This window comes from Triturus cristatus, chromosome 7 (assembly GCF_964204655.1).
Source record: "Triturus cristatus chromosome 7, aTriCri1.1, whole genome shotgun sequence".
Taxonomy (NCBI): domain Eukaryota; kingdom Metazoa; phylum Chordata; class Amphibia; order Caudata; family Salamandridae; genus Triturus; species Triturus cristatus.
The window spans coordinates 1,397,599,132-1,397,622,395 of NC_140590.1; the positions used below are offsets into that span (position 1 = coordinate 1,397,599,132).

Sequence of the window (23,264 nt, forward strand, 5' to 3'; positions counted from 1 at the left end):
GAAAATCAATCAAATTCCTTAATGCATAAAAGGTATACAATTCTATGATTTTATCTTACAATGATTTCACAAAATCTAAGATTAAAATTGAATACTTTATGCATTCCATGATTACGGGAACTGTGGACTAAACGTTGGTCAAAGTATTTGAGTACTTCTAGGTCAGTTAACAAAACAAACTCTCATTGTAAAAAGAACCTTTATTACTTCTTTTTTTGTATAACTATGATCATTCAAAATCTTTGCTAGTCTTGTCAACAGATGTAGAGTCCTTTTTCCATGTATATTTTGAATGTAATGACGTTCCAACTTACTTAAAAAACAAAAAATCTTTATAGAGTTTACCGTTGGATAACAAAAACAGTCAAGAAAAGAACGATATGCAACATAATTTGTGCCGATGGAACTGTTAATACATAGCCCTTTCTGTTTCTCCTATCCCATGCCTTGCACCCACCTCTTATAAGCATGCTGCAAAAAGGGTAGTCCTAACCCATAACCAATTAAAGATCTAAGATACATGTCTCCCATACAGCATCATCATGTGGAAAATATGTAACAGGTCTGAATTTGCAAATTGGGACCCATATTTCACCACAGCCTTTCTGTGTGAGATGGTTTCGCACAGCCCACCAGTAGACATTACAAATTGCTGTTCAACAATATGGTTCAAACTTAAATGTACATTGAATTCAAATGCTTCTTTACAACATTTTTATATCATTTTGGGCAACTTGTTATTGATTCATTCTCTTTTCCAGTCAGGGGGAAAAAGGGCAGATATTCTAATAGCTGAGGCAATTCATCAGCTAGGTTCTAGTTGTTTAACTCTAAATTATCTTTTTCTATCTTGTGGAAATCTGCTTGCTTTACAAATACATTATACCATATTATAACTGAAGGTTGAGCTGTTGTGATCTTGCTTTTGGGATTTTTTTTTAATGTAAAGGCATGTCCAGTTGTCCAGTGCATCCAGTCGTGTACTGAAGCCTCTTAAAATTAGAATATTGGTTTCATATACTTCTACAATGCTTGTTATTCTGAGATATTGTTAAATTACTATACAGCACATTTTGAGATTATATTGACACCCTTTTACTCTATTCTTTCATTAAAAATAAACATTGTATGACACTTTGCTACTTCTGACTAGAAAATCTTCTTATAGCTTTTACATTTTCAGTACACTAATAATGTTTTTTATTTTATTGTCATTTTGTGGTAAAACATGAATCTATGAATACCTTATTTCCCAGAAATCTATATTCAAACTTATCAAGTGTCCTGTATTTTCCCAAACCATCCAGAAATGAAGGACTTGCCCAATTGCAAATTAATCATGTGTCAGAAGTTGATTATAGATTTCTAGCTTTGAAGGGTTAATTACCAGGTAGCACTTAATCTGCTACTTTTTTGGACACCACTCCCCAAAGAGAGTGGTGTTACACTAATGCATCCTCCAATAATGGCTATTTGAGAAGCCGTAATATGTCAATGCAAAGAAATACAATAAGGGACATAATTTTGTTTGTCAATTTATTAAACCATTGTGCATGTCCTGCTTTTTGCATTTGCAAGGCAAGAATATACATTAAGAAACACCACCAACACATACAAAGGGAAAACAAAGTACATACTGCAAATATTTCAAGTAAAGACATTCCTGTGAAGTCCAGACCTTACGGAAACTGTGCATACACCCATGTGTTCAAAAGTACCACCAAAGAATAAACAGCTCAAATTAACATAAGGAAAAGATTACTCAAACAGTAGTCAAGACACACATTGGTGTAAAATGTATACAATCAAATCAATGAGGTAATGTTATGTGGTGATTCAAATAAAACTGCTTGAACTACAAATTAACTACATCCCCAGTACAAGACTTTTCTTGTTTAGAAAGTAAAGAGAGCAGGTTTTCAGGAATGGTAAGGTATAATTTTATTGAAATATTCTGCAGTATTATTCCTCTAGCATTAAGTTTGTGACCACCACCTGCTTCAGCCTAGTGCAAAGTTATCACTTGTGATTATAAAGAGTGCAGTGGACCCTGTCAATAAGAAGAGTCATCTTAAAACAGAGATTACAGTGGGATGCGTTATGCCTACAAGCACTACAGTGCTTATTGTGTAGTCCTCTGTGCACATGTAAGAAAGAGGCAAATAGCTGAGGACTGGTAAACTGCAAACCTCACTGCAACTAATGTTGTTTTTAAATAATTTCATGCCAGAATCTTCCGTTAGATTGGGTTGTTACATACAGGTGAAGCGATGTCTTCACCAGAACATAGCTCATTAAAAACAGCAGTTTGATATGCGATGTATTGTGTTCATTTCAACGTTTAATGTGCACGTTTGGTGTGTTCTCAAAGTTGACTGTTCGTTTGAGGGAACTGGAGCTCTTTTATAGAAGGTCAGTGCTAGGTGCTTTCATTGTGAATTCCCGTGGCGTGTGCTCCTTAAGCAGTTGGCTTAATGACTTGGTGATTGCAGCAGTGCTGAGTACCGATGCTTATATTAAGCACTGGGTTACAGAAGGGGGTGTTACACAGCCTGGAAATCGACATGAAACTGTGTAAGTTCAAACTTGGTAGGTATTTGGTAGGAAGGTGAAACTTATATGGCAAATAATGTGTGTGTGTGCATTGAGAGTGCCACATTTTAAGTCGATTGACTTTTGCCTCTTTGATACATTTCCAGTGTGTTGTCCTTTGACAGAGTGGCATAATTTCAGTGGATTGTCTTGGCACTGTGACACTTCCAGTGGGTTAGCATTTGGTGTGAATCACACTTCAGGAGTTTGACCTTTGGTGCATGAGACATTTCTAGTATGTTGCCCTTTGGCAATGTGATACTTTTCAGTGCGTTGTCACTAGCACTTTTCCAGAGGTTGTCCTTCCATGCTGTGGTGGTTGGGGTTCATGGAGGTGGGGCTCCATGGGGAGGGGCAAAGGAAAATGTGTTGTGGATCTGCATAAGTTTGGTCCCTACCCCAATCCGGATTTAGACCAGTATGGACGTATTTTACAGAGCTGAATCCCTTTGCCCATATTTTAGATCTTTTGTCTGTATTTCAAGTTGTTCCTGTGGATTTTGAAAAAGATTTGCATTGCAAAACTGCAGAGGTTAATGAAAGAAAGGGATGAGGTGTCCGCAGCCCACTCTTTAATCTCATCACTTGAAGGGCGGTCAGAGATGCCTTCAGTCAAGAGGTGCATACAGCTATTCGCTCCATTGGGTTGGTAAACTCATGAGGCCTTGGGACACCGGCCACAAGTTTTCAAGAGATACACCATTTTGAATGTTTTATACCTCTCTAAAAATGCAATGGTTTGAAAGGAAAATGTGTGATGATACCGTAAATATAGGGAAGATAGAAGCAATTGAGTTGTGTAAGGTATGAGGCAATCTTCCTGGATATGAAAAATGATGTGCCTGTTCCACACATTATGTAACGTGACATCTGCGTGCAGGTACTAATACCGGTACACAGTATAGCCAACAGAAGAGCTCTCTTAGTTGTGTTAATTAGCAGGTCAGAGGTTTTAGTCCTGGAAAGGCCAACTTAGCCTTTGATCTACTCTAAATTGTGTACCATTGAATTGGATAATAGTATTTCTGGATATTTACAGCACTTGGAAAAGGCAATAGTGCAGTATGAAGTGCAACAGGTATTATTAAAAATAGAATCTAATTATTTTGATATATGTGTACTGTTTGATGTGAATTGCTACCCAACCTACTGGTACTTATTTGTTGACCCCAGAACAGTGAAACTGTGAGTCAGCTTTGCAATTACACAATAATATGCCTCACTGGTTGCAGCAGGCACATAGGGCTATATATATATTTATGTTTTGTATTGGCGATTTTTTAATTGCGGTTTTTTGCAAATCGCAATTAGGAAATTGCAATTCCTAATGTATGAAACCTGTTGAGTTTTATTTAGCGATTCCTGATGAGATCACAATCGACCTACCTCATGAATAGTAATGAGGTAGATCGCAAATTGCGACCCATTTGAAATCGCTACCTTCACAGGGATGGTAGCCCGCTGTCAGAAGACCACCATGTCTGTGATTGCTTTTAAATAAACCATTCTTTTTTTTTAATGCAGCCCGGTTTCCTTAACCCCTTCGGTGCTCATGACGGAATGGTTCCGTCATGACCCACGGTTGAGCTGTGCTCATGACGGAACCATTCCGTCATGACCACGCCCGCGCAAGATTCCGCCAGCACAGCGGCGGAATCTGCGCAGCATCGAAGGGGTTAAAGGAAAATGGTATGCACTCAAAATGAAAAATGTAAACGTTTAAGTTTTTAAGAGTAGGCAGTTGTCAGTGGGACCACTGCCTGATCCTAAAAATATATTTTTAACAATGTAAAAAAGAACGGGGTCTCAAAGGCATCCCATCCCATTTTGTGATTGGGTTACCACCACTTTTTAAATAGTGGTAAAGTATTACTGTTTTGCAACCGAAATATGGCCGAAAAGCAGTAATACATACCATACCTATTCAGTATTTTGAAGGGACATCCAAAAAACAAGCCCCTTCCCAATACCGAATTATAAATGCAAATTCCAATTTGGTAGCAAGTTACCGGATCGCATTTTGTACATCACAAAAAGCATTATTCCAGTCGCAAATCGTGCCGTTGCGACCGGAAAAAAGCTTTGTACATCGATCTCCAAATCCCCTAGAGGATCTGCAGACTTCCCAAGGATGACTTAAAATGCTGAAAACCACTGTGGTCCATTATTAACATTGGAACATGTAATCAAAATGTTACACACACTGCTTTGTCGCAGGACAATAACCCTCTAAAAAATTCTATAATTACTCAACCAGCAGATTACACACAGATCTCTCTCGCTAGTGCTTCACTAATCTACGTTTTCTTGCAAGTGGAGGAGAGTAATTTAGACTCCATCCCTTACACGTTATCATTGGCAATTTGCATTTATATTTTGACACTATATTTACTGTGTGACATAACTTTAATAACATGTGTGACAACCGAAACGCATTAATGAAATGTAACTATGTAGAAACTAGATTTATAAACATGTGCGCTAATGTTCAGTTTACCATGAAGACATGTATTCTGTATTCACGTTTGCATTTATCTTTTAAGTCACATTTGCATATATTCTGAAAGTCATGCTTTAAGCATACTTTAATCATGTATGCTTTTACTTACGTTTGCATTTGTTTTTGAGTTACATGTGCACATGTATAATCATGCATCTAAAGTTCAAATGAAATGTTTAGTTAAAGTTATCCTCACTAAAGGCCTTGATTTTCAAATGTGCTTTGCTTGGTCAGTGTGTTTTTTCCTTTGCAGATGTGTTCTCAAAGTTTCATCATCTAGAGAAAGGAATATGGTTATCTGTACTTGTTTCTTGATAGTATGGCCTGAGGAGAGAAACCTTGGCAAGAAATATGAAGACCTAGTGAGCAGATTAAGCCTCTTATTCATCACTTATCAGGAACAGAGTGATGTTCAAGGTTTCAGTAGCTGTCCAAGTTCTGTGAGATGGGAAATTCTGGTTATGTTTCAAATACACAACATGAGGATTGAAACGATGGGTTCTTGGTGGGGTGGGATGAGATATGATTGTTGCTGAAGTTTCTGTTTGTTTTAATTAATGTTCACATTTTTAGGAGTAAGGGCAGATTCCCTTAGACTTTGAGGGGTACAGAACTCTCTGCTTCTTTTATCCTTGCAATTGTGAAGCTTCATGTCTAACACTTATTCCAATTCTGAAAGACTTCCAAATTCCTTTGAGACCTCACGCTATAGATCATCCTTATTCTAAATGTAGAACCTGGATTAGATGATTTTAGAACTTAGTCATGTTTTGGAGAGGAAATTTGAGTTTCTTTATGAAACACCTATTTCTAATGCTCAGTTTCTGTAGTCCTGTGGCTGTAATTGACTTGTATCTTATTCTACTGAGACTGAACCGATTGCTATATTTCAGCTTGCCAGCTGTAATTTGTTATCTTTTTAATATTCTCCTGACATGTATACATACTGGATTGAATATTATTCAAGAATAAAACTACTTAACTTCAATTTCTGATTCCTGGTCCTTATTGTGTGGCCAAATGAGCTTCTCAAAGATTGAATTGTTTCATTATTTCTAACACATTTGGCATCTCAGTCAACGTAAAAAGAACCATCAGATGAGAAACTGTAAATCACGCACCTGCGCGCTCTCACCAGTATTATACCAAATGTTGCTGGATACACACAGATCTCTGCAACAGGTGCCTTAATCCACTAAACCATCTTATCAGTAGGCAATGTTCCTACTTTGGTCAATTGAAGGATAGGGTTCAATCTTTTTATAGATAACTCTTCCTTTAATTTTTTTCCAGGTGAATGAAAGCACCACTCGTCTGGTTAATAAGAACTCCTGTAAATGTTTCTACTGAATTGCATGACTTTAGTAACAGGTGGTATGTAAAAACCCAAATGTATGTATGTATATATATCCAGTTATTTTTGTTTAAAAAAGGGAGCGGTTCAAATGAGTGTGTCACTTTAATGTTCAGAGCTTCAATTCTAGATTTTGTTTGTAGCAAGTGTTGCATATGTAGCAAGATATAAATACAGGATTTGGTGCCATTTGGGAGTGGGTAGCAACATGAGCGTTTAGCAGTGAAGGTGGTGGACTGTTGGTAGGGTGATCCTTGGTGGATGTACCGTAATGGGGCTGTGAAATCCAGGAAGGCTGGGTGCATGTATTTGGTTGCTTTCCTCCTTAGAGTATACTCCTTTAGTCCAGGTTAAAGTTCTCTGTCCCAGGGAGCTCACTTTTGTTTTTATTCCATCTAAACACGCTTACAGTGGAAAGCAAGCAAATGTGAGTTCAGGTCGTGGAATTGCACAGACAGTCTATTTTAATAGTGTCATTTATGCAGCACACATGCTGCCACCTAGCCCCCCAAGAGTGAGAGAGAAACGAGGGAGAGAGTGATAGAGTTTACAGAAAGATCACAAGTTCACTAGTCTTTAACCACGATAAGAACAGAATCTTCAATGCTCTTCTGAAATTGATACCATTAGGTTGAAGCAGAGGTGTAGTGGTAACAACAGAATGCTACTAAACGTAATGGAGATTTTGAGCATAGGTAGCTCAAGTCAGTCACTATTATCCAAACCCTCCTCTCAATGTGGTTGCATTTTGAGCCTGCATTAGATATGGCAATCACGGTTTGTAGATTCCGGTCGTGATAATTGGTTTCTGTGAAATGACAACCCAAATGAGAAATATTAATTGTGACCTGTATGCTTAATACTGAAACACGGTTCTTCGATCTGCTTACACGGCTGGGGGCGCATTCTGAAAACATATTGTGGTACGTGCAGTTCTCCTTACTGCCTACCCCTACATTCAAGTCCTAACCCATCTGCTATGTGTATACATTCCAGGCAAGTATTACCATGCCAGGAAGCCCCAGGCATACATCCGAAATAAAGGCAGTGGACATATGGAAGAAGTTGTAAATGTCAATCACAACTGATTGGAATCAGAGCAATACATTTTTCTTTTTATTACATATTGCGTCTAGAATCTATTTGGCTGGTCTCAGTCGAGTTTGGTTGGATGGGGTAGAGGGAAGCAGTGATCCAATGTTGAGTCTCATATATTGTACCTTTTGCCTTCGACTTTCCCCAGTGACGAGAAATACTTCTAAATGCATGCTACAGTTCATCAGAATGTTTGTTTGTAAATCGTATCAAGGATATGGGCTATTAAAGACAGAGAACTAACCTTGAAATATTTTAACACCTACAAGCAACGATCTGTCCACCCCACCCAGTAGAGCAAAGAAAAAAGCCATGTCTGTTTTCCCCATAGTGCAGAATGTTCAACAAGCCTTCATAACACTGTTGCAGCCATTCAACAAATATGGGGACTCCACCGGTCAGCAACATATTTATGTGTTTCACTAAGTCAACCTAGTTCACTTCGCACCATGGTTTCGACCTGTGCAAACCCTTTGGACTTTTAGATTGAATCAAACATCTCTTTCAAGGATCATGGGAGAAAAAAAGCTCTTCCAGCTTTGTTCCAAATCAGCCACATCACAGCTGTGTGATTTTCAGGATGGTACAATCAAACTTGAATAGCAAATAAACTCACATTTCAGGAGGTAAGAGTGTAACCTGTTGCTTCACAAAGGCCAGACTTGAATCCAGAAATCTCAAAAGATGTACTTATAGCCTTCATATGATACAAGGAGTAATTTTCATCTGCCCCTTTTACCCCCTTACCATGCTTCAACAAGGATCACGAAGCTCGCCGTCTTCCTTTCACCCATGAACTAACTTCCCTTTTTCCTCCATACCTCGGACAACCGTTTCCTTACCTTCAATGTGATATACACCGCTGCTTTATAGAGTATGCTTCTGTAACATTAAACGAGGGGCATTTATTCCTATTGCTGTGTATGGACTCTGCCACCCACGCGGGCTTAATCGGAGCAGTACTAGTACCAGAATGATTAAGTAGGCTTGAAAAGTGGCGTAAAGAAAGTCTTGCTCTGAGCTACTTGTTAGTGTTTTCAGATGTCGGTATCAATGTTGCTCCGATGAGGAGTAGGGTCAGTAATGACTTGCATAAGGCGGACCTTTGTCTAGAGTGGGACAGTGGACGAAAAATGATGGGTTGAAATGCTGCCCTGAGCGACTGCCAGCCTTTAGACTATCTATAAGCATTCCCTCTATCACCTTTTGTGTGAGAGATGTAACCACATGCAAGGCACCATCTTTTATCTAGACCTCCAATCGAGAATTGATTTCTGCTAAAAAGAGAGAAGGAAAAACATTACACCAATTCCGCCTTTCTCGTCTTCTCTATATTTGTACAGTGATCACATTTCAGCTTTCAGTGAAGGGCAGGATAGCTGTGGTAAGTTGCAGTACTCACATTAAGAATAGGTCAAAGCTATAGATAAATCACAAAAACATATTTACCGCGTCCCCTTTCCCAGGCAATTCTGTTTATTTATTTTAAGGCACACCAAGAATATTCCAAAGGCTTTAAACAAGTGGTTACACTTGTATCATATAATAAGCAAACTATATGCATGTCCATTTGTTTAAACTAAAATATACCTTTGATGAACAAGAAAGATCCTGCCTACTTTAGACTACTCTTTCAAAAAGGCAGCTGCAGATAGTGTTACATTACTGCACTTTTTCCGGTCTGTCTTTGGTACACCTTGAAATCTGTCCTTGCAATATCAGTGCATTATAAAGTTTTCAATGTAAGACACACTGTAAAAGAAAGTCCAAAAACCTCACTTTAAGGAGAACAATGGTTCCTGTAGAGGTGGTTAACCTACACACATATGCAAGTCTTGTAGTAAGCACCATGAAAGCAGCAGCAAGACAAGGAAATGTTCTGGAGTATGAATGTTCTCCAGTACAGTGCAACTGGCCAGCGGTCACTTGCCAGGTGCATAGAGTTGAACATCTCTGAGGCTGAGAAAGCTGCCGTGGAGCTCATTCCTTCTCCTCAGGTTGTAGTTGGCAGTCGCCTGGTTGTGGCCCAAGTAAGTATCAGCCATGCGATTCCGCTTCGAGAGTATAGAAACCATGTGGTCCAGTTTGGAGCGGATGGTGGTGTAGTGATACTGCCTTTCTTTGGCTAGTTTCTTAAAACAGTCTCGTAAGGTGTAATCTGATTGATGGACTCCAGCGTATTTACCAAATCCTAGGTAGTCTGTTGACTGTAAGGAAGAATGTGAACTGGTAGAGCTGGTTGATCCGACTGTAGACGTTGATGAAGACGAGGAGGAGGAGGCTGTTGATGACCTCCCATACGTCTGAGGCTGTTCCATATTTCGGTTCCTCTGCTCCAAGGAATATTTCAAGCCCTCATCCATCTCTGTCTGGGTTGTGATTGTTTTGGCCTGCACTAACGTTTGTGTGCTAGCCACTTTGGCTACAACTTGGGTCTGTGTGCCTGTTGCTATTGTAGCCACCATAGTTTGCGTTCCAGCGTTCGAAACCTCCACACGGGTCCCTTCTTCCCATGGCTCAGTTTGTGTAGACATGGTGGCGGTCTCCCTGATGTCTAAGACAAGATCACGGTCACGGAGCCATTCTTCTTCTCCAGCAACAGATGTGATGGATGTGTCAGACACGCAAGATGGCTTCGCCCCATTTTTTGCAAGCTGCTCCTCAGTTTTTTTGGGGGTGCTCGATAACTTGGCCATTTCCAATTTGAGGAAATTACTCATGACAAATGGCCTAGGTGGGAGCTTCCTGCCGACCAAGTGTTCGAAGGCTCCAAGGCTTTTGGAGCTCACAATTAGTTTAGGGTTGATGGCCTTTGACTGAGCATACAAGATCCGAAACTGTAGATCAAAGTGCTCCACCACTTGGCCTGACAGCACCAACACGTTGCTGCTGTTTAATTTGCCATCAGTCCACGTGAAACTGCAAACAAAAAAAACACAGACTTTATAATGGATTTAAGATACATTACATTAACAAACTATCCAAATATGCCATTAAAATGTAAACATAATGTACCCTATTTGAAAAAGTTAGTTTCTTAGCTTTAGCACGCTATTGGTTTTGTTGTGTCAGTTGATCGAACTTAAGCACAACAATCATAAGGTGATATGCAGTACCACGTGAGAGCTGCAATTTGGCTGAACCGAGGAACCCATTTCCACCACATGTGGAACTAAAACGGATGGGGTGGTATCATGATTGCTTCTTTGGAGCAGCGCAGAGCCGGGCGCCTCTTGTATGTGCCTGCAGGGCATTAAGTGTATTCCTTTAACTAATATTTCTCAGAGTTAAAAACTTTATTTTCAGACAGCACAGCTCAGAAACTGAAAGAGTAAAACCTTGTTTACTACTTCCAGGCTGTGCTAAAGGAAAATAAAGCAGTATGGGCCAAATGTACAAAAATTAGGAATGCCGATTTTGTAATTTCATAATTACTAATTTTTCTACGAATCACAATTAGGAAATCGGTTTTCCTAATGTATGAAACTCATTGAGTTTCATTTAAGGATTCCTTGTGTGTCAACAATCGACCTACCTCATGAATATCAATAAGGTAGGTTGCAATTTGCGACCCATTATGGAATATCAGCCATCACAGGGATGGTGGCCTGCTGATGTCAGCAGACCACCATGTCTGTGATTGCTTTTTAATAAAGCAATCTTTTTTTTCTTTTTTTTTTTAAATGCAGATATGTTTAAACAGGAAAAAATGAAACCTTTAAGTTTCATTTTTTTTAAAGAGAAGGTGTGGGCCCACTGCCTGCTCTTAAAAATATAATGTTATTTACATTCTCAAAAAGGAAGGGTTCTCTTTGGGACCCTTTCCCTTTTGCAAATGGTACTGTTTTGCGACAGGAATTCAGTCTCAAAACAGTAATACATACCATGCCGATACTGTATTTGGAAGGGACGCTCTAAACACGCCCCTTCCCAATATGACCTGCCCAATGCGATTCATAACAAGTTGTTGAATCGCATTTTGTACATTTGAAAAAGCATTTTTCCAGTCGCAAATACCCCAGTTATGCAAATCGGGCTGTTTGCGACCGAAAAAATGCTTTGTACATCTGGCCTTAAGAGTTAAATGAATTTGCCTTCAACCGCATAAAACAGGCGCTCGGCTCTGCGCGAGAGAAGCCCTTCATGATATGGCTCCAGACCTGTTCCCCCTGAGCGCTCAATGGCTGTCCCTGTTCAAAACTCCACTTTGAAAGAAAAACGCATTCCAGCTAACTCTGGAGATGGTGTGATTGATCTGTGAAAATAACTGGAAATGGCAGGTGCTGGCCACGCATGTGATCCCAGGGGGCACTGAGCATCTCTGCCTGAAGGCGATCTGAAGAAGTAAAGAAACTGTCACTAGATTGTCAAGGTCAAGTAACTTCAAAAAGTTACTAGCCCCAAAAGGTTTCCACCGACCATATTTTCTTAAACTAGGAGCCAAATACATATTTTATATGAAGATTTTTAAATTGTGAAAATGAATGCATGAAGCCGTTAAGGTGCTTCACTCGACCAATTTAACCACTGCCAGTATCGATGTTGGACCTCATGATCACAGGTTAATATGCTGACAGGTCCAATCTGCCTTTCATTCTTCCAAGGTTGATCAAATGAGTACACTTGAGTTGAGCAATAGTAAACATCAATAATCAGTCAGTAGAACAAAGAGACCCGTGGGTGTGAAATTTGCGCTCTACAAACAACCCGTTCCTTTTTATGTTTACTTGATTTTAGTCAGATGTATGTGGGTGCTTACTTTGAACTCCCTATCACAGGGGATCTTTGACTTGGACCTGCTATTGATCAAGCCTGCCAGTATAGACAATCGCTAGTAGTTTTTACCTGCGGGTGGCTGTGGGATCACTCATAACCTGCTGTGAAAGGGATGGGATGAGAAAGGGTCTGAAATAAAGCCAGACTACTGTAAGGTGCTCGCCTCCTCCCATTTGATCAAAAAGCTGTCCCACTCCATCAGCTTGCTTGATCTGTGATGTGGCTTGGTCAGAAACATTATCAAGTGTCCTTTTATGTTGTTTTAAAATACATTAAAGGCTTGTGAGCTTTCATTCTAGTTTTTGTGATACCTTTGAGGGAGGCAGAGGGAAAGATTTTGAAAACAAGTGGAATTTCATTCTGGCACATTAGATGGGCGTATGCAGAAGTTAGGCTAGTTTTGTGCATTTCTGGGCTGCCAACGATCTGGGCTAGTATTCAGAGCAGAAGGGCTGGGTTGGCAAAGTGGATTGGCAGAGACTGTTGATTGACAGCGAGCACAGGTGAGACATGGAACACAAGAGTGTTTGTTTTTAAGGTGGGAGTGAATAAAATGGGTTATATACAATATGGTGGCTGGCTTTGAAAACAGGATGTCTCAGTGTTGTTCCAGGATGGAGGGAGCAAACACTGTGGTTTCTAGATCAGGGGAGAGAATGTCAACACAGCTTGGGTCTTAGTATACTCTGCAGCACTATATGCACTGCATGTATCTACAAGAGAAAGGCTTAGCAACATTTAAAGTAAGAGAGGACAGCTTGCAGAGTTGAGGAAACTACCATTCTTCTCCTCCCTTTGCTTTTCCTGCTGGTGGGGACACAACACAAGCACATTTTTCAGTCTGGTGCTTTTACTTGCCTGTAATTCCCTGTGGCTGCTTTCATCCCATCAACCAGGAGAAACTTTTCATGGACTTTACCAATGATTTTTGCTCCTGACCTGGTGTAGTATGTGTTTCCAGTTATGGTTCGAATTTTCAAAAGCTGTTGAAGGCAAAGAAGTTGAACAAAATCAGCTTACCTTCCTTAAAAAACACATGCAACACACTTTGTAGTGCTCATTAAGCACTTGTTAACTTTTATATTTAGATATTTTTGTGAGCAATAATTACAGTGGGTTATGTGCGTGCCACAAGAAGGCAGTATACAAGTATACAGTAACACAAGCAACACCTTTAATTTGCAGTACAATAAATTCAATCTCGAGAAAAATAAAAGTGAGCTCAATCGGATAGACCCCCTTGCGCCTTAATCACGAGGATAGTGACATGGCGAGGTTGGTTTTACGCATAAATATGCTTATTTTAGCATTTTTAGTAATACAGAGAATGGTGACCATGCTGAAATTAGAAGTTAGAGGTCCCAACAACTCTTCTACAATATTATTGTGATTTTTGGGCTTATCAAAGTGAACAGAGGCAAGGAAGAAACCGAGTCACTCTTAGAACCCAGTCATTCTCTCATCTTTCTGTCCCCTTTAAGTGTGTCTGAAGTGGAGTAGAAATTGCTTTGATGAATGCATCTTTTCCGAGAAATAAGTGCAGGAGATTCCAGAAATGTGCAAGATATAAAATGCAGTTAAACACCGGCGGGGGGCATATTTACAATAAACTAACGCAGCACGGTGCAGCAAGTCATTTTGCTGCGCCGTGCTGCGTTAGTTTGGAAAGCGCAGCCATGCGACATATTTACAACAATATGTCGCATCTCTGTGCTTCCCTCTGCGCTGGCGGACAAACTGCTGCAATGCGCCGACGCAGGCACCCTTGCACCATGGTGCAAGCATGCCTGCCTCATGGGGATGATTGTTTTTGTTCAGGAAGGGTTCCCTTCCTGAACAAAAACAATCTGAAATGCCGTTTTTCAACTTATATGTGTGCTGCATTAGCTAGCACACACAGAAGTTAAAACAGCATTCTTTCAATGATTGTTCATGTGCAAGAAGAGAACCTTTCCTGAACAATAACAATCATTAGAGGTGATTTCCTCTTTCAATGTGTGCTGCAGAATGCAGCACGCATAGAAACAGGAAACAAAAGCGAGGAGAAATGAATACATTTCTCCTCATTGCGCCTTCCTACGCCTCCCCTGGGGAGGCATAGCATTCACACGCATTTCCAGATTTATGATTCCTCGTAAATCTGGAAATGTGTCTCGTTCCATGGGTGTTGCGTGGGAACACCCACAGCAACACCCATGGAACGCCCCTTTCACACAAAGTGCTGCGTGTCAAGGGGCCACATTCACAAGGGCAGGAAAAGCCACGCAGGGTGGCTTTTCCCGTTGTTGTAAATATGGTGCACGGAAATGCGCTGCCAGTGCGTCACAAAAAGTGACGTACTGGCAGCGCAAGGGGCTTGTAAATCTGCCCCTAGATATATATTCATTTTATATTCCCATTGCCAGAGAAACATGCATACAGCTTATGGTGCCGATCACGATCCGGCAAAAACCGGGTACGAACCGTCGGACGGAGCACAATCTCCGCCCGACGCGTACCCGGTCGTCAATTTTTACAAACAAGGAATTACGATTCGCACGGGTACACCATTACCGTACGAATCGTAAAAAAGGCCGACCGAACAAAAAAACACCTACCAATGCGATCCGGGAAAGCGCCGACCTGACGTCGGGACGCTCGCAGCCAGCCATTCACGACCCAGGAATCACGATTCGCACCGACGTCACCCCGCACGGTGAATATTTTGCGGCAGCCAAAAACTGCCGGGAAATCAGGACGACGCGAACAAGGACCACCAGTACGCGACGGACAGACGACGACGCGAACAAGGAGGACCAGTACGTGACGGACACACAGGACGACGCCACCAAGGAGGACCCGTACGCGACAGGACGACGCGATCAAGGAGGACCCGTACGCGACAGGACGACGCGATCAAGGAGTACCAGTACGCGACGGACAGACATGGACCCGAACCTACGAGTCATCCCTGCCCTCATAGCAGTCCACCTCCTCTACAGGTTACGACGCAGACGCCGCAGAAGGTCAGAATAACTAAGGGAGGGGGGAAAGTGGGGTGGGGTGGGGGTGGCACGACCAGGGCAGCCCACAAAACAACCACATAAGTCACACACCACACATGGCCTGGACATACCTGACTCCCATGCCCTGGTCACCACGAGGGGGTGGGGGCGTGTCCTGATAAGCCAGCGACCGCCACAATGGAAGTCCGTCACCACGCGAACCGGCAACACAACCAGACAGGTACGTCCCGTACCCACGCCTGAAGAGCGTGGGTACGAGTCGGACCACGCCCACACACGTCACCCCAACAATGGCGGGACGGATCGCACCCACGTGGCAAAGGCCTGGGTACGGGCCGCACAAACATCACATAGCGTGGGGACGGATATGTACGGACCCTACCCCCACCCCGTATGCAAGGAGCGCACCCCCCACCCCAACAGTGAAAGTACGACCCGTACCCCCACCCGCGTATGCATGGAGCGTACCCCCACCCCAACAGTGTAAGTACGACCCGTACCCTCACCCGCGTATGCATGGAGCGTACCCCCCACCCCAACAGTGTAAGTACGACCCGTACCCTCACCCGCATATGCAAGGAGCGTACCCCCCACCCCAACAGTGCAAGTACGACCCGTACCCCCACCCGCGTATGCATGGAGCGTACCCCCCATGCCAACCGTGTAAGTACGACTCGAACCCTCACCCGCGTATGCATGGAGCGTACCCTCCATGCCAACAGTGTAAGTACGACTCGAACCCTCACCCGCGGACGTACGGACCGTACCCCCACCCCCACCAGTGTAAGTACGACTCCTACCCCCACCCGCGGACTCACAGACCGTACCCCCACCCCAACAGTGTAAGTACGACCCGTACCCCCACCCGCGTATGCATGGAGCGTACCCCCCAGCCCAACAGTGTAAGTACGACCCGTACCCTCACCCGCGTATGCAAGGAGCGTACCCCCCACCCCAACAGTGTAAGTACGACCCGTACCCCCACCCGCGTATGCATGGAGCGTACCCCCCAGCCCAACAGTGTAAGTACGACCCGTACCCTCACCCGCGTATGCAAGGAGCGTACCCCCCAGCCCAACAGTGTAAGTACGACCCGTACCCCCACCCGCGTATGCATGGAGCGTACCCCCCATGCCAACAGTGTAAGTACGACTCGAACCCTCACCCGCGTATGCATGGAGCGTACCCTCCATGCCAACAGTGTAAGTACGACTCGAACCCTCACCCGCGGACGTACGGACCGTACCCCCACCCCCACCAGTGTAAGTACGACTCCTACCCCCACCCGCTGACTCACGGACCGTACCCCCACCCCAACAGTGTAAGTACGACCCGTACCCCCACCCGCGTATGCATGGAGCGTACCCCCCAGCCCAACAGTGTAAGTACGACCCGTACCCCCACCCGCGTATGCATGGAGCGTACCCCCCATGCCAACAGTGTAAGTACGACTCGAATCCTCACCCGCGTATGCATGGAGCGTACCCTCCATGCCAACAGTGTAAGTACGACTCAAACCCTCACCCGCGGACGTACGGACCGTACCCCCACCCCCACCAGTGTAAGTACGACTCCTACCCCCACCCGCGGACTCACGGACCGTACCCCCACCCCAACAGTGTAAGTACGACCCGTACCCCCACCCGCGTATGCATGGAGCGTACCCCCCAGCCCAACAGTGTAAGTACGACCCGTACCCCCACCTGCGTATGCATGGAGCGTACCCCCCAGCCCAACAGTGTAAGTACGACCCGTACCCCCACCCGCGTATGCATGGAGCGTACCCCCCAGCCCAACAGTGTAAGTACGACCCGTACCCTTACCCGCGTATGCAAGGAGCGTACCCCCCAGCCCAACAGTGTAAGTACGACCCGTACCCCCACCCGCGTATGCATGGAGCGTACCCCCATGCCAACAGTGTAAGTACGACTCGAACCCTCACCCGCGTATGCATGGAGCGTACCCTCCATGCCAACAGTGTAAGTACGACTCGAACCCTCACCCGCGGACGTACGGACCGTACCCCCACCAGTGTAAGTACGACTCCTACCCCCACCCGCGGACTCACGGACCGTACCCCCACCCCAACAGTGTAAGTACGACCCGTACCCCCACCCGCGTATGCATGGAGCGTACCCCCCAGCCCAACAGTGTAAGTACGACCCGTACCCCCACCCGCGTATGCATGGAGCGTACCCCCCATGCCAACAGTGTAAGTACGACTCGAACCCTCACCCGCGTATGCATGGAGCGTACCCTCCATGCCAACAGTGTAAGTACGACTCGAACCCTCACCCGCGGACGTACGGACCGTACCCCCACCCCCACCAGTGTAAGTACGACTCCTACCCCCACCCGCGGACTCACGGACCGTACCCCCACCCCAACAGTGTAAGTACGACCCGTACCCCCACCCGCGTATGCATGGAGCGTACCCCCCAGCCCAACAGTGTAAGTACGACCCGTACCCCCACCCGCGTATGCATGGAGCGTACCCCCCATGCCAACAGTGTAAGTACGACTCGAACCCTCACCCGCGTATGCATGGAGCGTACCCTCCATGCCAACAGTGTAAGTACGACTCGAACCCTCACCCGCGGACGTACGGACCGTACCCCCACCCCCACCAGTGTAAGTACGACTCCTACCCCCACCCGCGGACTCACGGACCGTACCCCCACCCCAACAGTGTAAGTACGACCCGTACCCCCACCCGCGTATGCAAGGAGCGTACCCCCCAGCCCAACAGTGTAAGTACGACCCGTACCCTCACCCGCGTATGCATGGAGCGTACCCCCACCACACCAGTGTAAGTAGACTCGTACCCTCACCTCGAATGCATTGAGCGTACCCCCACCGTGTATGTTCCAAGCGTACATATCCTGAAATCGGAGGTGTGTGTGCAGAGTCCACCCAGCAGTGCCCTGAGACAGGAGGGGTGTGTGCAGAGTCCTCCCAGCAGTGCCCTGAGACAGGAGGGGTGGGTGCCTATCACTCCCAGCAGTGCCCTGAGACAGGAGGGGTGGGTGTGGAGTCCTCCCAGCAGTGCCCTGAGACAGGAGGGGTGGGTGTGGAGTCCTCCCAGCAGTGCCCTGAGACAGGAGGGGTGTGTGCAGAGTCCTCCCAGCAGTGCCCTGAGACAGGAGGGGTGGGTGTGGAGTCCTCCCAGCAGTGCCCTGAGACAGGAGGGGTGTGTGCAGAGTCCTCCCAGCAGTGCCCTGAGACAGGAGGGGTGGGTGCCTATCACTAACAGCAGTGCCCTGAGACAGGAGGGGTGGGTGCCTATCACTCACAGCAGTGCCCTGAGACAGGAGGGGTGTGTGCAGAGTCCTCCCAGCAGTGCCCTGAGACAGGAGGGGTGGGGGCCTATCACTCACAGCAGTGCCCTGAGACAGGAGGGGTGGGTGTGGAGTCCTCCCAGCAGTGCCCTGAGACAGGAGGGGTGTGTGCAGAGTCCTCCCAGCAGTGCCCTGAGACAGGAGGGGTGGGTGCCTATCACTCCCAGCAGTGCCCTGAGACAGGAGGGGTGTGTGCAGAGTCCTCCCAGCAGTGCCCTGAGACAGGAGGGGTGGGTGCCTATCACTCCCAGCAGTGCCCTGAGACAGGAGGGGTGGGTGTGGAGTCCTCCCAGCAGTGCCCTGAGACAGGAGGGGTGGGTGTGGAGTCCTCCCAGCAGTGCCCTGAGACAGGAGGGGTGTGTGCAGAGTCCTCCCAGCAGTGCCCTGAGACAGGAGGGGTGGGTGTGGAGTCCTCCCAGCAGTGCCCTGAGACAGGAGGGGTGTGTGCAGAGTCCTCCCAGCAGTGCCCTGAGACAGGAGGGGTGGGTGCCTATCACTCCCAGCAGTGGCCTGAGACAGGAGGGGTGTAACACATGTGTGTGAGGCCAGAATTATCCACATGCATACTGCCTACAAGGGAACATGTCCCCATGAACTCATGTCAACAGACTCCACACACAAGTACAGTGATCACCAAGGATGCCACGATTGTTGCAGGTGGAGACATGGCCCTGCATGCATGGCCAAAGTAGAAGGGCTCCGTCACACACACAGCTCATGTAGACACAGCTCTGCGCTAAACATTGGGAACACCCTGCAGGGAAGAAAGCTGGGTACACAGAGGAAGGAATACACCCTGGGACAAGTGCACCATGCAGTAACTGCTTACATGAACAAAGAAAGTTAGCCAACACCTTGTGATGGCACACAGATCCCAGGGTCCCACCAATGAGCAGTACACTACTACATATCCCACACACCCAAACCCTTACACACCACCCAAAACCATGTAGCAGCCCCACCAACACCAATACCAGCATAGCAGTAGTGTGATAATGAAAACAAAATTAAGCTTTATTCAGCATGAGCACAATGTCCGTGGATCGCAGGCAGTTCAATCTTCACAAAGCCCATAGGGCAGTCAATGATTCTCAGCTGGATGGGGGACACAGTGGGATGCGTGTCCCCTACCTTGCCTGCACAGTCAAATGGCATCGTCTTCCACACTGGTGAGGGCATCAGGGGGGGGGGGGAAGCAACAGGCACCGCAGGGACATCAGGGCAAAGGGGCGGCGTTGTGGGTGCAGGGATGGAGGACTCCACCACAGGGGGTGGGTCAGTGCCAAAGGCGGAGGCCAGGATGGCACTACACACCTTTGCAAGGTCCTCCAGGGAGTCCCCTGCACCCGAAGGGACCTCAGGCCCCAAGGAGGGGGGGGGGGGTCAGAGGGATGGGTCGCAGCGCCACCGGGGGAGGGTGGAGACAGGGGGGGAGACTCAACCACCCTGACCGGGGACCTCCTTGACCGCTTGCGTGGTGGTGTAACTGTGGGGCTCAGGGACAGAGCGGCCATGAAGGAGTCCTTGGGGGAGATGTGGCCAGGAGAGCTGAGGGGAGGGGATTTGGAGGGAGTGGAGTGGGTGGAATGCGGACTCCCACTATGGCTGCGTGTCACACGTTTGCCCCCCGACCCAGTGGGTGTGCCTACCTCACCCTGTGTGTGCGTGTCATGAGGAGTGCGGTGGACCTTCCCTGCTGGTGTGGTGCCCGTGTCCGTTGATGTGGGTGCATGCCGACGTCTGGGTGTACGTGGGACAGGCATGGGAGTGGGAAGTGTGGATGGGGCAGGGGAAGGTGGGGGGAGGTCGCGCTGCAGGAGACCCACTGCTGCAGTCAGTGTGGAGTCTATGGACCTCAGCAAGTTGCGTTGGTCAGCCTGCGATGAATGAATGCCCTCCAAGAAAGCCTCGATGTTGGTGAGGGTTTTGCCGTGGGCATGGAGGACATTAAGGATCGCAGCCTGACCAACCTGCAGTTGCCGCTGGATGTCCACAGACTCTGCATTGGCGGCAGCAGTGGAGACAGGGGCAGGGGGTGCGGTGCCTGGCAGGAAGGAGACATGCTGTGACCGGGCACGCTGGGAAGGGACACGAGCAAGTGGGAGGCGGCTGGTGGGAACTGAGGGGGCGGTGCGAGGTGTTGTTCCGCTGTCAGCTGCTGGTGCAGCCACCGCCCACTCGGAGACATCCTCCTCGGACCTGTCAGCTTCGTATTCTGACGTGCCAGTCGACAGGTCCTCGGCCGCACTATCCTCCACCTCTGTCCCACTCGATGTGCCAGCCCCGATGTCACGGCTGGCACTGGTGCTCGGTCCCTCCGCCTTGCCTGTGTCCATGTCTCCCTCTGTGTCCCCCGACGATGCTGTGGGCAGGGTGGAGAGACAGAAATTAATCAGACAGCTGTACACATCAGTCACATGAGTCCAATCGACATAGGTAACACTGCATAGCCTGAAAAGGAAGATCCCTAACATCTACTAAACAAGGTACCGATGTAGGGCATGAAACACACAGTTGGTTGAGCCACCATGCCACTGAAATACCATGGAGAGCATGAGACAATAGCTAAACACAGGAAACGGAGTCTGACATAGCACCCAGGCCCTGGGGACAATCCAGCACTGCATCTGCACCACACAGCGTTGGCGAAAATACCGATGACCAGGGACCATATCCATGAACTTGAGACACATGCTGCATAGGTAATGCTGAAAACATGCCCAACATGACTCGGTCACTGCACATTGCGTGTGTGTCCAGACACATCACACACTGCCCAGACCCAGCAAGTAGAAATCAGGATTTGACACATAGGCATTGCCCGCCCCAACAAGACCCTACACGAGGCAAATTGTTGAGACACAGGTGGCACCAACATCTCATAGTCTGGGTGATACACACAGGGGCAGGCAAAAAGCAAGATTGGACGCCAAACAGCCAAGGTGCGCCTGTACAAATAATGAGGTACCAGTGCCCATCCTCAGATGAGTATAACAAGACACACAGGCACTGGCAACTGTGAGTATGAAGAAGGACAATCAGGTCAGGCTGCACAGTGGACACCTGTACAAAATAGCACGTCTATATACATGGTGACAGGGGACAATGGCACAGAGCACAACCTACGCTGTAGACACTGAGATTGTCCACGTTTATGATGACACATACACCACTGAGGAAAAGGTGCCCCAGGGGACAGTAGTGGGCACGCAACTACATGCTACTGAATGGTAATGACTGCAACACACGTCACCATCCCTGCACTATGTGTATCGCACACTCATGCACATCATGTCACAGGCCACTACATAGGACATGCGCGCTGTAAGGCATGACACATGAGAGACCAACTCCCATGTCTGGAGTCAGCATCAGTGCCAACTGACATGGAACCCACATGCAGTGAACTTGACAGTGCACAGGCAAGGTCCCACAACCTGTTACACACCACCCCCACACATGATGCTACAGTCATTGTTCTCGTGGACAAAGCGCCAGCCTACATTACCTTGTGAAGGAGTGACTACACACAGACCAGGGAACACATTGCAAGGAGGGGAAGGGTGGCAGGGGCGCAGCGCTATACTGGGGCAAACAGGATCTGCACAGCACCTTTAAACCCTGCCAGTGAATTCATGCTACTGTGCCCTTACAAATGCCGGTGACACACAACAAACACACATGTACCTACCCCCTTCCGGCTGCTGCATCGCCTGTAAGCGCCTCTCCAGGTCTGGAAAGACCACCGGCAGCACACGCCTGTGGAGGTGGCTCAGACGGCGGCGGCCGCGGTTCTTGTGGCTCTCAGGTGAGTCCCCCAGCAGGAGCCGTGCAATCCTCCGCGTCCAGCACCGGATATCCTGCCAGCGTTTCCTCACCTGGGGCAGGCTCCGCCTCCGACCATCCACACCCCTCACGGCACTGACGGCGGTCAGCCAGATCTGCTCCTTGGCAGTGGCGCCTACCTGTGAGGAAGAACAAGTGACACCACATCAATACACCAGCCACATGTCACAGAGAGACATATGGGTACAAATTAGCTGGTTACAACAAGGCATGTCATGCAGCCAACGCATTGCACCTTTGTCATAGGGACATCATCCCCTGGTGAGGGAAAAAGCAGTACGTGCCACAGTGGGTACACAGGTGGAATGATGGCAATGTCACAATCAATGATCAAGGCTCACACTGTGCATCACACCCACCCCTCCTGTCTCAGGGCACTGCTGTGAGTGATAGGCCCCCACCCCTCCTGTCTCAGGGCACTGCTGTTAGTGATAGGCCCCCACCCCTCCTGTCTCAGGGCACTGCTGTTAGTGATAGGCCCCCACCCCTCCTGTCTCAGGGCACTGCTGTTAGTGATAGGCCCCCACCCCTCCTGTCTCAGGGCACTGCTGTTAGTGATAGGCCCCCACCCCTCCTGTCTCAGGGCACTGCTGTTAGTGATAGGCCCCCACCCCTCCTGTCTCAGGGCACTGCTGTGAGTGATAGGCCCCCACCCCTCCTGTCTCAGGGCACTGCTGGGAGGACTCTGCACACACCCCTCCTGTCTCAGGGCACTGCTGGGAGGACTCCACACCCACCCCTCCTGTCTCTGGGCACTG

General features: G+C 47.1%; 1 protein-coding gene across 1 annotated transcript in view; it reads right to left on the minus strand.

Moving 5' to 3' along the window:
* Positions 1-8,985: 8,985 nt before the first annotated feature.
* Positions 8,986-23,264, minus strand: part of SACK1D (scaffolding CK1 anchoring protein D) — a 52,650-nt gene continuing 38,371 nt past the window's right edge. Inside the window, exons 3-4 of the mRNA XM_085619116.1 lie at positions 13,176-13,300; positions 8,986-10,460 (exon numbers count right to left, since the gene is read on the minus strand). Coding sequence (XP_085475242.1) covers positions 9,464-10,460; positions 13,176-13,300 — 1,122 coding nt within the window. The 3' untranslated portion in view covers positions 8,986-9,463. The remainder of the gene's footprint in view (positions 10,461-13,175; positions 13,301-23,264) is intronic.